Below are 13,598 nucleotides of genomic sequence, written 5' to 3'. Positions count from 1 at the left end.
TGTGTTTAAAGCTTTCATTTGAAGGAGATCATATAAGCCCACATCATTCTTAACTGTTGCAGTATGGCTCAGCCTCACGCGGCCACCTGGAAATTATTTCTGTGAAAGATGTGGTCGCAGATACACTTGCGAGTATACCCTTCGGAGGCATTTACGTGTGGAGTGTGGGAAAGAAGCTGCACAGCAGTGCCCCCTTTGTCCTACACGGACAAAACATCGCCACAGTTTAATGCGACATCTTTTCAGATGTCATCCTGGTGATTTTGTGTAATGCTGCGTAGGGATGGAGTTTTTATTAAAGATCAGACTTGTTTTAGATTTTTGTATTGATTCATCACAAATACACATATTCTAGAGTGATGTGTACTTAAGAAGGTGGCTGCTAAGGTGATGCTTAATAGTAAAAGCCAGTGTACTAAATGGCACAGGGGCCATTAGTGTTGTTCTGGTGCAACTGTCTGAAGTTTACGCTTCAGGAAATATGTAGAATTTTGGCATTGGCTTTTGTTTTAGTGTAGGTAAGGTAAGGTATTCAGCCATTGTAGTGTTCATTGTGAGTGATGTAAACATGTGAAATATTTTCTCAACAAGCAGTAGCCATAGTTTTTTGATGATTTAAATTGTTTAAGAGAGAATCAGAAGTAGTTGTTCTCTTGTCGAGAACTGCAAGTTGCCAACAGAGAGAACAGCTGAACACCTTGAGTGTGTAGAGTGTGACAAAGACACAGAGTACACTGGTGACATGACAAAGTACTACTCTCTCTCTCTCTCTCTCTCTCTCTCTCTCTCTCTCTCTCTCTCTCTCTCTCTCTCTCTCTCTTTTTCTGTGTGTGTCTCTGCACAGAATGTATCACAAGGCCGCCTTCTAACTTGCACACCACAATAATGCCGCCTGAGAAGAGAAACTTCAGAGTAACATAGAATTTTTTCTCCCTGCAATTGCAATTCTTGAGAAAGGCAGTGGTGATAAATTATTACTGATAAAAATATTTTTATACTTAGTTTGCAGGACATTAAGAAGTACAGCAAATTAAAATCTTCATTTATACTCCATAAACCTGAAATATAGCTCATAACCTGAAATACTAGCAAGTGAGAGAAAAATTCTATAAGATGTGAGTGTGAAACTAAATTGTACGTGCTCATCACTCATAAATTCAGTGTGTTCCATTTTAAACGTTGTAGACTAGGTGTTACATATATAACCATACATACTGCAATAATGTTAGTAACAAGTTGAGTGTTACATGTAATATTTATCTTGGTTGATGTGATATAAAAAACCAGTGGTGTGTAACACAAGTTTATTTTTAATTAAAACAAATGCAAAAGTAACTTTGTTTCTGAGTTATATTGATGCAACTTCCAGTATCAGACGTATTTTACTTGATATTTTAATTTCGTACATCAAATTCCAAATTTTTATCTGTGCTATTTTTCATTCAGTCATTGTGTTTCATAAATCTCATCATAAAGAGAAACTTCAGGGTTTCTGTATGGGTCCAGGTGTATATAAAAAAGGTGAATTGGCTTTCAGAAAGTGCAGTAATGTTTAACTGTCATTACACTGTCATAAACTATTTGTGTTCACTCAACTTTGCAGAAAGGTGCTGTGGTCTCTGTATTCAATATATGAGTTTTGTCTCCTACTGCTATTCTAACACCTGCATGGCCATGCAGGTACCTATTGTGGAACAACAAGTATCTACATGTCATAAGAATAAAGGCTTGTTTACAGTGACCCAGTGGTTAAGTCTAGAACGAAAAGATAATCAGATAATTTGTAGCACAGCCAATAAGTTATGCTTTTGATTGCCTTCTGAATTAATGAGATATCCAAATTTCGTTACATTGTATTGGACTGGAACATAGTGATGACTTTGGCATCAGAATTCAGACCCACACTTTCCACCCACAGGCATGTCAGATTTTCGATTGTGTGATGTTTAATCTTTATCATAAGATTATTGGTTCAAAAACTGCAGCTTGCACATGAAAATCCATAAATTTCTGTGTACTAATTTTCAGAGAGATAGTGTCAGGATGGGGGTGGTGGGAAGGGGGGGTTACTTAGAAGGGGGACAAATATAAAATCTGTCATAAGTAAGAGGACAATATGAAGTGAATTGCTTGCACTTAAATTGATATGTAAAGGCATATGAAATGTTAAATAAAAATACGTGTTACAACTAGGGAATTGTTTAAAGAAACATGAATGTTGTATGATGGAGTAATTTTTACCTGTAGAATAGGAATGAAGAAAGTAGTCCGTGCCATAGCTAAAGGCTTTATAACTGCATGTACAGCAATGTTGCAGATCTGTGTTAATGGCAGGTCAACATAATCTATATTAAAAAAGTTATAGGTATTAGATGCAAGTTTCCCGCAGCTATCACCTTACCTGATGTTTAAAAATGTATGCAAGGAATTATAGAGAATGTAACATCTGGAGACGGGGATTAATAATATGTTGATAATTGACAACAAACTAAACTTTTACGTAATTGAGGTGTGGAAAAACTTTAAGAATAGTCTAAACACACTAATTTGTTGCGAAACAAAATTATCACAAAATTTCTGGTTATACAAAGGAAACTTCTGAGGTTTACATGTTGTGGAGTTGTTGTTTGTATACCCAGTTGCGTAAACAGTTTCTGTAGCAGGTTTAACGAGGTATGGCAAATATTACACTCTGTGCAACAAGTTTGTGTTTCCAAATGAATGTTCTTCCCAATAAATAATAACTTATGAATGAATAAAGATATGGAAAGTAAGCCAACTTTCTGACCACTTCATTGATGCAGTTTGGTCTAGAACAACAGTTGTTGATGTTACGTTTAACACAATACTTGCAGAATTCCAAAATATGTGTTGTGACAGGTCTTTGCCTTAAGAGTGACAAAATTTGTATCAAATCTATAGTGACTTTTACAGGTGATGTGCTATGGCAGCCTCTAGTAAGTGTTACTGTTCTGTTACATATTATGTATAGTTCCAAAAAAATATGCACAAATGTTTAGAGAAACTACACACCTTTTATCTAACCATTTCCTGCAGGAATACATTGCTTGCATATGCCATAAATGCAGTACAAGGAGTAAATGGGGAAATGGCCTGTGAAACCCATTAGTGATTTAAATAAAAGAGTGACTGAATGAAAACTTAATGTTATTTATGTATAATAAATATGAGATTTATAGATAATCAGCATGCCTAATTCAAAGCTTTGAACAGTGTATTGCACATATTGCCTTTCTCCTACCTTTGTATGAAATTGGATACTTTCATGTACGGATCTATACTTGCTGTATTTTTCTAAGGTAAGGGGTAGTTGATTTGTCGCCTGTTACTTAAATATTAGGGTATGAGCAGTTAATTGTATACTTTATGACATATCACAAAACTCTCCAAAAGTGTTTTGTGATTTGCATACAGAAAATACTAGTTTGTGAAATTTTGCTGGATAAATATTTTTATGCTGTTGGTCATTTGATTGATGGACTGTATAGCAGGAAGGGAAGAACAAAGAAATATAAACCCAATGTTCCATCGATGACAAGCTTAACAGAGACGAGGCACAAGCTCGGACTGGCTAAGTAGTGGGAAGAAATTTGGCAGTGTCAGCTTCAAAAGAACCAGCACATCAGTAATCTGAAATTATTGAGGAAAACGATGGAAAACCAGAGTCTGAATGGCTGAGCGGGAATTTGAACTGCTGTCCTGTGGAATGCTGGTCCATTGTTTTGCCACTGAGCCACCTTGCTCAGTGTTCATTAGGAAGTCCTTTGTAGAGTCTGGGTTATGACTTATACCAAGTTTTGTTGGAGGAGGTTCTAACTTTTCTTGAATATAATTGTAACATTATAAGGAGACTCATGACAGGCCAGTAGTTACATTCATGACACAAAATGCGAAGTACTGCAGATAGTCATACATAAAAGAGGGAAAAACTTTTATTACATTTTGGAAATGTGTGTCCTGTTCTCAGGGAGGAAACAATCCTAGTTTGATAAGTTCTCATCTGTTGTGAAGACAAGGGGTAATTAAGATGGAGGAAGATGTCCTAGAGAATATAGAATATTTTGTACCATTTTGGAAACTTTGAAGACGCGAGTTAGCAGTGAAGCTAGCCTAATTACTTATATATGTATTTACGCATTCCTTATCATAGAACTTAAAAAATAGGATAGTAACATTTTTCTGGTAGAGAAACTTCATGGAAGTTACATGTTACATTTATGATTGACTACAATAGCTGTGTGAGTAGAATGCGTTTTTTGTATTTTTCTTGAAATATTTAACCAACTGCACAAGAGTTCTTGCTTTTTATAAGTTTATTATATATCTTAATTTTGGTAGAACACATGAAACCTTGAAAATATTATGTATTAATGGTACTATTTCTTACATGTATTGTACTGCACTTTTCATTTAACTACCATTCTTAGCATGTGATTATGTAACTTGATGTATGGGTACTATCAAGCATTATTTACTCATTTTCTTTAATAATGTAACTAATCTTGATCTTTTATTGCCTCCCCTATTCTATATCATTTTGATTTTGGTATTAATAATTTTGTATATAATGTGCAAGGATTTTAAACTTTTTGCAGGAGTTCTCAAAATGTGAAGTACTTCTTTCGAAAGATAAGATCATTTGCTCATCCGTGTGTGTTGTAACTATTTGTTATAGTTCTCCCTTTGTGGTGTTTTAATTTCATTTGCCATCTACTGTTTCTTTTATTATCTGTTGTTTCTTTTTTGTTGTATTCATTGACACTTTACACTTACACTTTGGAAATAGATTTTTCCATGGAGACAAATATAGATTTTTCCACGGAGACAAATATATGTAGAGTTACGTTAAACAACTCTGCTCTCCCCCTCCTCTTCTCTCCTCTCCCATCATCTGTATGCCTTAACATTAGAAACTGTTCTATTAAGGTGTCACTGTGCTACCTAAGTCTATGTTGAAAGTCTGCCACTGTGATAACCCTGTAAGTTTTATGTAATGTATAAGTCACTTACTTGTCTCTGCAAATATTATCATTGTAGTCATGATAAATTATTACTGGTCTTTTTTGGTTGACAAGTAACACATTTGTGTTTTAAAAGTTTTCCCAATAGTATCTGAAACATAGGCATGTGGTTTTCACTGGGGCTTTATAAATACTTATTTGAAACATGTTTATGTTATATCAGTATAAAAGATAGTGCTTCATTGTGTGGTCTTACTTTGAATTATTTGTAGCTTTTTTTACATATATGAAAAGTTGTTTTCACTCTTTGATTCTCCAATAAATGGCTACTTATTTATAATTCCCTGCACTACATAACTGTTTTCCTGTTCTTAAATGGTTTTCAATTGAGCGTCAGTACATCAGATTTGATTTGTTATTTCTAGTGAATTTTATCCAGCGTTAAGGTTTGTCAATAAGGTCTTCTTGGGTTTTTATCTGTGTCAAGTGGTTATATGTCCATGAGCTTTTGGCCAAGACTTCCTCTGCTATTGGAAAGTGGTACCTGATGGCTGGTCAGTTGCTGCTCTTATCCATAACCATATATAAGCATGATGCTACCTGTAACATCAGTAGTACACAGTCCATCACGATAGAAGGCATGTGGCATTACAATCAGTACCATAGCTATGAACAAATGAGGACAACATTCACACAACAGTTAGTGTCTGCCTGACACTGGCCGAGACACTCTCCACCAGAAGCTCGAGGATGTATAACCACTAAATGTGGGTGGAAGGCCAAGATGATTTTATTCAGTCATAATGTCCTGAGATCATGCATTTGTATATGAAAGTTATTTGTTTCATTTTTAACCATCTAATTTTTAAGAATATTACACTACATTTGTTCCTCAAATTGTCTTTATTCATCGTCTTCGAGTTATCAATTTTAATAAAATTGTTGAACTGAAAAGGATACTTCTTTCATACCAGTAACTGCAGGCATTTAGCAGCTGTTGTTGTGGTTTTCTCACCTTCTGTTGTAGCAGATTTGATTTCTGAAAAGAAAATAGGTTGATAACTGAAAGTATGGATGCTCGAAGAAACATTTCTTTCCTGAAGGAATGCTCTGTGAATATGGGAGTGTCTGCAGTGTCATGAAGAGCAACAGTCATATTGTTTCTTGTGAGGGGCAATACACTAGATTTCAGAGTTGTTACATTTTCTGCAACAAGGTTTTTCAGTCCCTTGTTGTAGTATAGTGATTAATTGACTAGACTAAGAATGAATTGTGGTGCAGAACTGTTAACAAAGCAAGATAAAATATTTTTGTCCATTTTGTAATGGATCAAATAATGGTTTAGGTAAGTGCAAAGTAAAAATAATTCTCATATAACAACATTTTGCCGCATGTGCAGTTCTAGACATGTGACTTAGTTACACTGGATACTAGAAAGAAAGCAGCAAGGCTGGTGAACTGAGTCAGAAATAGTAGACTCCACAGTAAAGCTGTAGTAAAAAAAAATGTTGACAAGACTAAGTGGAACTTTGGATTTTGAAGTCCATTGGAATGGAAGAAAGTATAGTAAATTGTAAATACATATTGTGGTGCTATATATCTATGTTATATTTGGTACAGGAAGGGCACTACCAAATCAGTAGAACCTTTCACTATAACAGAGAATTGGTCGCTGTTGCTTTATAAAGTAATGAAGCAGAATTGAAACTAGACTGAGAGCAACAGTGAAGTGGAGAATATCCCACAAGAAAACAGCTATAATTGTGGTATAATATTGGGAGAAAGAGTTTTGAACTAAACAAGATGTTATAATCATAGCTAAGCCTTTAACATACAGCACAGATTTACCTTCAAAATTCAGAGAACTTCTGCAAAAAGACACTAGCATAACTAAGTGGTAGATCAAGAATATGTAGTGCTTTGTTTATAACAATCTCATCATTTATTAGTCTGTGAGATGGAATAATTGGTTTTAAGTTTTTACTTGTGAGAAAATGAAAGCTCTCCCTGTCATGAAAATGAAAGCTCTCCCTGTCATGACTAACTTTGTTAAATGTAAGCGGCCATTGCTGTAGAGTTTCTCAAAGCAGAATATTTTATTATTGAGTGCTAATAAATAATTTTAATTAGCATAGATTGCATTCTGTCTTTCAGGGATATTTTCGCTTCACAAGATTCCCTCTCTGGGTGTAAATATTGCTGCAAATATTCTAGGACCAACAGCAGTTCTATACGAATGCAACGTCTGTGGCCGAGCATACCGTCACCGTGAGACTTTGACAAGACACCAACGTGTGGAATGTGGCAAAGAGGCACACCTGCATTGCAGTCAGTGCCATTACAAAACTAAACACAAACATGATTTGGTTAGGCATCAGAGAGCCAGGCATGGTGTCTTTCATCATTACCAGTTGTGAGCGTTATTTGGAGCTATTTGAATAAAAAAATAAAAAAATGTCAGAGAAGTATAAAAGATTGCATTTGTTTACTTGAATATGTATTAAAACTGGAAGTGAAATGTTTCCTTTCATTGAAATATTGTTTTTATTTGATCATCTCACTTTTCAGCATTCAGTTTTATTTCATAAAATGCAGTATTTGAAGTTAAAAGTTGTACATGACGCAACCTGTTAGTAAGCTTCTTGTCAAGTGGGATGGAAACAAGGATGCATCAAGAAAAATACTGTCATTGGCATTAAACACTATGTTGTTCAATGATTCATCTAGTTGTTTATTACCAGTACATAATGTTATTAACAAAAATAATCAATTTTTGAAAATATATGTATAAGATAAATAAAAAATCTACCCACCAAGAGACGGAAGGAGGACACACAATTAAAAGGTGTTACAGTTTACTAACTTTTGGAGCCAGTGGCTCCTTGTTCTGGCAAAAAGGTTGGAGGGGAAAGAAGAGGGGTGAAAGGAAAGGATGGGTGAGGTTTAGGAAAAAAGGGTAGAGTTTGGAAAAGTCACCCAGAACCTGGGTCAAGTGAGATTTGCCATACAGGACAAGAAGGAAATTCTTTCCTTCTCATCCAGTCCATTAACTCCCTCACTGGCAGTTACTAGAGTAGAATATCATTTATTATCTCTACCAGTCTTGTACCCCAACCCACATACTGTACCATACCCTTTTACTCAGTTTTGAATGGTTTCTCTGAGTCTTGCCCCTGCCGTATTGTTCTTCTCTTAGGCTGAACCCCATATCCAATGTAAATTGTTGGTACTTGTATGGTTGCATTACAGGATGAAAAACATGTGGTGTGTACTTCTAAAATTAAAAGTATTGTATAGTACAACAGCTATAGAAGCATTTGAATGTTTTCGAGAATGCATCCTCCTGATATAATCATCAGTTACAGAGTTACATATTACTGGTTGAGAGGGTGCGGCAGATAACTAAGGACAACATTTGAAACAAATTTCAATTAAAGTGTTGGAGAGCTGCATAAAATCTGTAAAAGTCAGATGAGGTGCTGAGGCAATCAGATCATGTTGTTCTCAGTGTCCTGTAAGCTGTGGTATTAAGGGCAGTAATTCATTTGTGGATAGACGCAATGCATAAAAAAACCTAGATTTCTGGGCATCCAGAAGTAATATTGTCAAACAACCCTGCACAGAACTGCTAAAGTGTATAATTCAAACATCGACCACATTTCAGGTTACTTCAGTTACATTTTCAGATATTATTGAATACAGTTATTTTTGCCTCGTGTGCATAACACTTTTTCCATTTTCTTTTACATCCTGTATTACTGTGTATGGTTGGAATTGACATAACATTCGTTGTTAACACAGACTGACATAGTTTGGTATGAAATAAGTTTCATGCGCCACGTAATTTTTGTCAGTACTAAAAATGTGTATAATAAAGCTAAACAACTGATAACCCATGTGGGATGTAGTGACTGCAGTTTGCCCAAGTTCTCAAAACCATTGCACTGTCCAGAAAATCGAAATCCCAAACCTGTATTACAGATGGTACTCCGACTTGGCAAAGTCTGTTGTATGACCAGTGAGTAGCAGAGGTTCTGATGGTAATTTACTTTAGAACTGGTGAGGACTCATATATACAGTGCATTACACTTGATTCATAATTACAGCATTTTATCTTGTATATTACTTTTAATATTCTTTTCATTCAGTGCTGCTTAAATGACACGACAGGTACAGCAATGGAAATATGGGTACACATATTTAAGGAGATGGAGGGGGGGGGGGGGGGGGCTTTCGTACTTGGTGATACTGTATTTAGTCATGATGTGGAAGTATCTGTGAATGCAATGCACTAGAGCAACAGCTCCATGTTTTCAAGTATGCAGAACTATTCAATTTTATCCGTCTTTGTCTTCAGCCTAATGTTGTAGTACGACTGTTAGTCTACAGGTCGTGCATTCAAATCACACTACTTCAGATTTGAACTGAACTAAATATAGATTGTAGTGTTGAAATCTTAACAAAACAAATATATATTTCCCCTGTTCATAATGGAACGAATAACAGTTGTGTAAATTTCCCCAGCTGCAATCTAGGGATGTAAATTAGTAACAGTAGTTACAGCAGAAAAAATCTGCAAGGCAAAGGATGTGAGTTACAAATGTTTAACTCCACAGTAATGCTGTAGGACAACAACAAGAATAGTAAATTAATTTGATTTTCTGAAATCATTTCCAAATGATGATGATAAGGTAAATTGTAAATACTTATGGTACTATCATTTATTTGCACAACTTTGATGCTTTTACACAGACAGCTAGCAGAAAAGTATGAGAACATGTGTTTACATCAACAGATGCCAATTGCTGCCCTTCTGGGAGAATGTAAAACATCACACCATTCATGTACAGGGGGTAACAATGCATAACAGAGTAGGGAGTGCTCCACAAGAAGACAACTACAATGGTGGTAAAAAGTTGGTGAAAATAATTTAAATAAATAAGGTGCTATAATCATATAAAGCTTAAACCAACAGCATAGATTTACCTTTGAAATGCAGAGAAGATACGAAAAAAAGGCCTTTGGTACTACATGGTAGTTTAAGAAAAATAAACGCTTTATTTATTTTGCTCTCAAAGTTTCTGTGTGCCTTGATGAAACTGATTTTAAATTGTCACTTGTAGTTTAATGTGAAAGTGCCCGCTCATTACATTATATAATCCATACTGCTGTGTCAGATAAGAGAGATGATGTGCATCTTCATGTTTTTGTGGCATAAAGACTGTTCCACAAAATTTCGGGTGTGCAGCCACATAAATTCAATGTCTTCTTTTAATATTTCGCCTGAATACCATCCAGCCATTTTCATAGTGAGCCGAGGTGATTAACGCTCCAGCACTTGCTCTGCCTTTTTAAACTCGAGGACCGAACCACTGCGTGTGCAGCCATGGAGTGTTAGTCACCTCAGCTCACCCTGAAGTTGACTGGATGGTATTCAACCGAAATATTAGAAGAAGATGCAGAATTTATGTGGCTGCGTGCCCGAAAATGGGGCAAGAAAGATGATGATATGTGCCGTAATTATTATAACTTACAATAATCTTTAATGAAATGATAATATTAATTTTTAAAACTTCTTGAACAATGCTCAGTGGAGTAATTTAATAATAGTCAGTTTTGTGTCACACTTTTTGGATGATGTCTTTCTGTTGTTTCATAACATCAGATATTTTATTAAAAGTAAGTAGAGATTGCTATGAGATTGTGTTGAGTTTTTCAAGGTAGGCAGCTTTTGAAAAGAATTCCTTCTTTACCGTAAAATAGTTTTGTCGAATGTTTTGTAAGTATTTTTAATTGGCATAGACTGCATTCTGTCTTTCAGGGATATTTTCACTTCACCAGATTCCACCTGTGGATATAAACATCGCTGCAAATATTCTAGGATCTACAGCAGTTCTATTCAGATGTGATGCCTGTGGCCGTGTGTACCGTCATCGCGACACTCTGACAAGGCATCAGCGTGTGGAGTGTGGCAAAGAGGCTCATCTCCACTGTAGCCACTGTCATTACAAAACTAAATACAAACATAACTTGGTTAGGCACCAAGGAAACAGACATGCTGACATCCATCCTTGCCACTTCTGAAACTTGATTTTGAGTATTGTAACTTTTTTATTTTTGGTCAGTAAGTTAGTAAAATATCAGATGATGGTGGAAATATAGCCTTTCCTTTCTTCTGATATTAAATGTGGAGTATAATGTTTTATTTCACAGCACCAGTGTTTCTATCTAATGATATTGGCCATTGCAGACTTTTGGTTCACAGAGTGCAGAAATTGAAGTGAAAAAGCTAACTTTTAGCAAGCTGGTTTGCATGAAAGCCAAAAAGAAGGATAAATAAAGTAAAACACTATAAACCCAGAAAAATATTACAGTTTTCAGCTAGCTTTCCAGTATATTATTACCAGTACTTAGTACTGTTGTTATTAATTTCAATCTGAGATTTAAAAAAATTGCTGATATTGTTGTATAATTAAACGTAGCTTTGAAATGTATGACATTGGCAGTGATTGGCCATCATTAAATGATACGACAACTACATTCTCCATTTGCTGTTAATGGTTTGACTTAACTGAAATATATTACTACTGTAAATCAACATTTATTATTTCTATCCTCTTTCCACCTCTTCTCAAACAATGTGTATTGTACCCTTCTACACTCCACTGAATGATATCACTGTAATTTACCCCTCTGTATTGTGCATTTCATAAAATAAATGCATATCCAGTACACATTCTTTCTACTTGCATGATTACATTTCAAAGAAATACATCTTCATGTCGATTTGTTTTGAAAGAAACCTAAAATTTTAGTTATCGCACATAGTAACAGGTGTCACAGATTGACTTTCTTCCAAACTATAACTCCTGATACAATTTTCATTATATTCATTCTCATACTGAGTATGAAGTTGTCAATTTTATAATGTATGATAACAAAAACAATTCTTCCTAAATTTTAGGGGTACAATACACTGCTAGAAAGGGGTCAGAGATACAGGTGTATATCTATTCAGCAATCTTTCAGAGTGTAGTGAATGTGTTGTGTGTTATTTGATGAAATTAAGACTGATGGAGAGAATTTTCAGTTGGGTAACTCCTATTCCATGGAAGAGATCCTTCACAGGGAATCTTCTGTGTAATGTAGTTCTAATTGACATTTCAGTATTATAGTATTGAATCTCTTTACTAATTATTGTATTGTATTTGACTTGAATGAAATGTGTGAGGGATTATGCTGTCTTTAAGTATGCTTTCACCTTGTTGTTATTCTTGTTGTGGTCTTCAGTCCAGAGACTGTTTTGATGCAGCTCTACATGCTACTCTATCATGTGCAAGCTTCTTCATCTACCAGTACCTGCTGCAACCTACATCCTTCTGAATCTGCTTAGTGTATTCATCTCTTGGTCTCCCTCTATGATTTTTACCCTCCACACTGACCTCCAATACTAAATTGGTGATCCCTTGATGCCTCAGAACATGTCCTACCAACCAGTCCCCTTCTAGTCAAATTCTGCCCCAAATTCCTTTTCTCACCAATTCTATTCAGTACCTCCTCCTCATTAGTCATGTGATCTACCCATCTAATCTAAAGCTCCCTGCCGCCATTGGATAAGTAGCTGCCAGCAGCAAGTCGTATATCCCTAGCTTACTTATTTGTTACATAGTTTAATTAATTTCTTTGCGTGTTTTTGGGTACTTGCATTGTTTAATTCATATATTTCGGGCGCATTATAGTATTTGAGGGTTGTAGCATCGCGCCTCAGTACCTGAATAGTGTAAATTCGCGTAGTCGTCTGTCTTCTGTTTTTGTTTTGAACAGCCAGTGTCGGTTGGTAACAGCCAGTGTGCTCCCTGCCGCCATTGGATAAGCAGCTGCAGCAGCAAGTCGTATAATCCTAGCTTACTTATTTGTTAGATAGTTTAATTAATTTCTTTGTGTGTTTTTGGGTACTTGTATTGTTTCATTCATATTTCGGGCGTATTATAGTATTTGACAGTTGTAGCATCGCGCTTTAGTGTTTACTTGGTAGATTCTTACTTAAATTGCGTGTGAGTTTCATATAGGAGGTGCAATTTCGAGTTTTAGCTACTGTAATCGTAAATTCAGCAGATTGTAGTGCAGTCGTTAGGCATTTGTACAGATTAGTTGATACATTCTTTGTGTGCTTCGCTTGCGTTATCTAGGCACGGATTCGTGTTTCAGTAACTGTTGTTCAACATCGATTAGAATGGACAGGGACTGCGATTGCTGTGTTCGGATGAGGGCTGACTTGGCATCCCTTCACTCACAGCTGCAATTGGCACTGACTTCGGTCGCGCAGCTTGAGGCTGTTGCCAATGGGCACCACTGTGGGGAGCCGGACTTGGGTATCACGGGGATGTCAACCTCGTCCCGTCTGTCCCCAGTTCGGTCTGCCGTTGTGGTTGCCCCGGTTGCTGGCCGCAGTGGGGCTGAGCCCTCGCCTGTGGTTGATTGGGAGGTTGTTCCAAGGCTTGGCAGGCAGCGAAAGGCGTCCCCGGAGGCTGATCAGAAAGCCTCCCCGGTGCGTCTGACAAACCGGTTTCAGGCACTGTCTCTGGCTGAGCCAGATGCAGCTGCCTGCCCTGTTTC

General features: G+C 36.3%; 1 protein-coding gene across 1 annotated transcript in view; it reads left to right on the top strand.

The window, feature by feature from the left end:
* LOC126355668 (zinc finger protein 865-like) overlaps nucleotides 1-11,657 on the top strand; it is a 120,280-nt gene extending 108,623 nt beyond the window's left edge. Inside the window, exons 3-4 of the mRNA XM_050006032.1 lie at nucleotides 7,262-7,395; nucleotides 10,804-11,657. Coding sequence (XP_049861989.1) covers nucleotides 7,262-7,395; nucleotides 10,804-11,066 — 397 coding nt within the window. The 3' untranslated portion in view covers nucleotides 11,067-11,657. The remainder of the gene's footprint in view (nucleotides 1-7,261; nucleotides 7,396-10,803) is intronic.
* The last annotated feature ends 1,941 nt before the right edge of the window (nucleotides 11,658-13,598 follow it).

Source organism: Schistocerca gregaria, chromosome 3, assembly GCF_023897955.1.
Source record: "Schistocerca gregaria isolate iqSchGreg1 chromosome 3, iqSchGreg1.2, whole genome shotgun sequence".
Lineage (NCBI taxonomy): Eukaryota > Metazoa > Arthropoda > Insecta > Orthoptera > Acrididae > Schistocerca > Schistocerca gregaria.
Note: the sequence above shows the minus strand (reverse complement) of the source record. Positions and strands in the feature narration are given on the sequence as shown.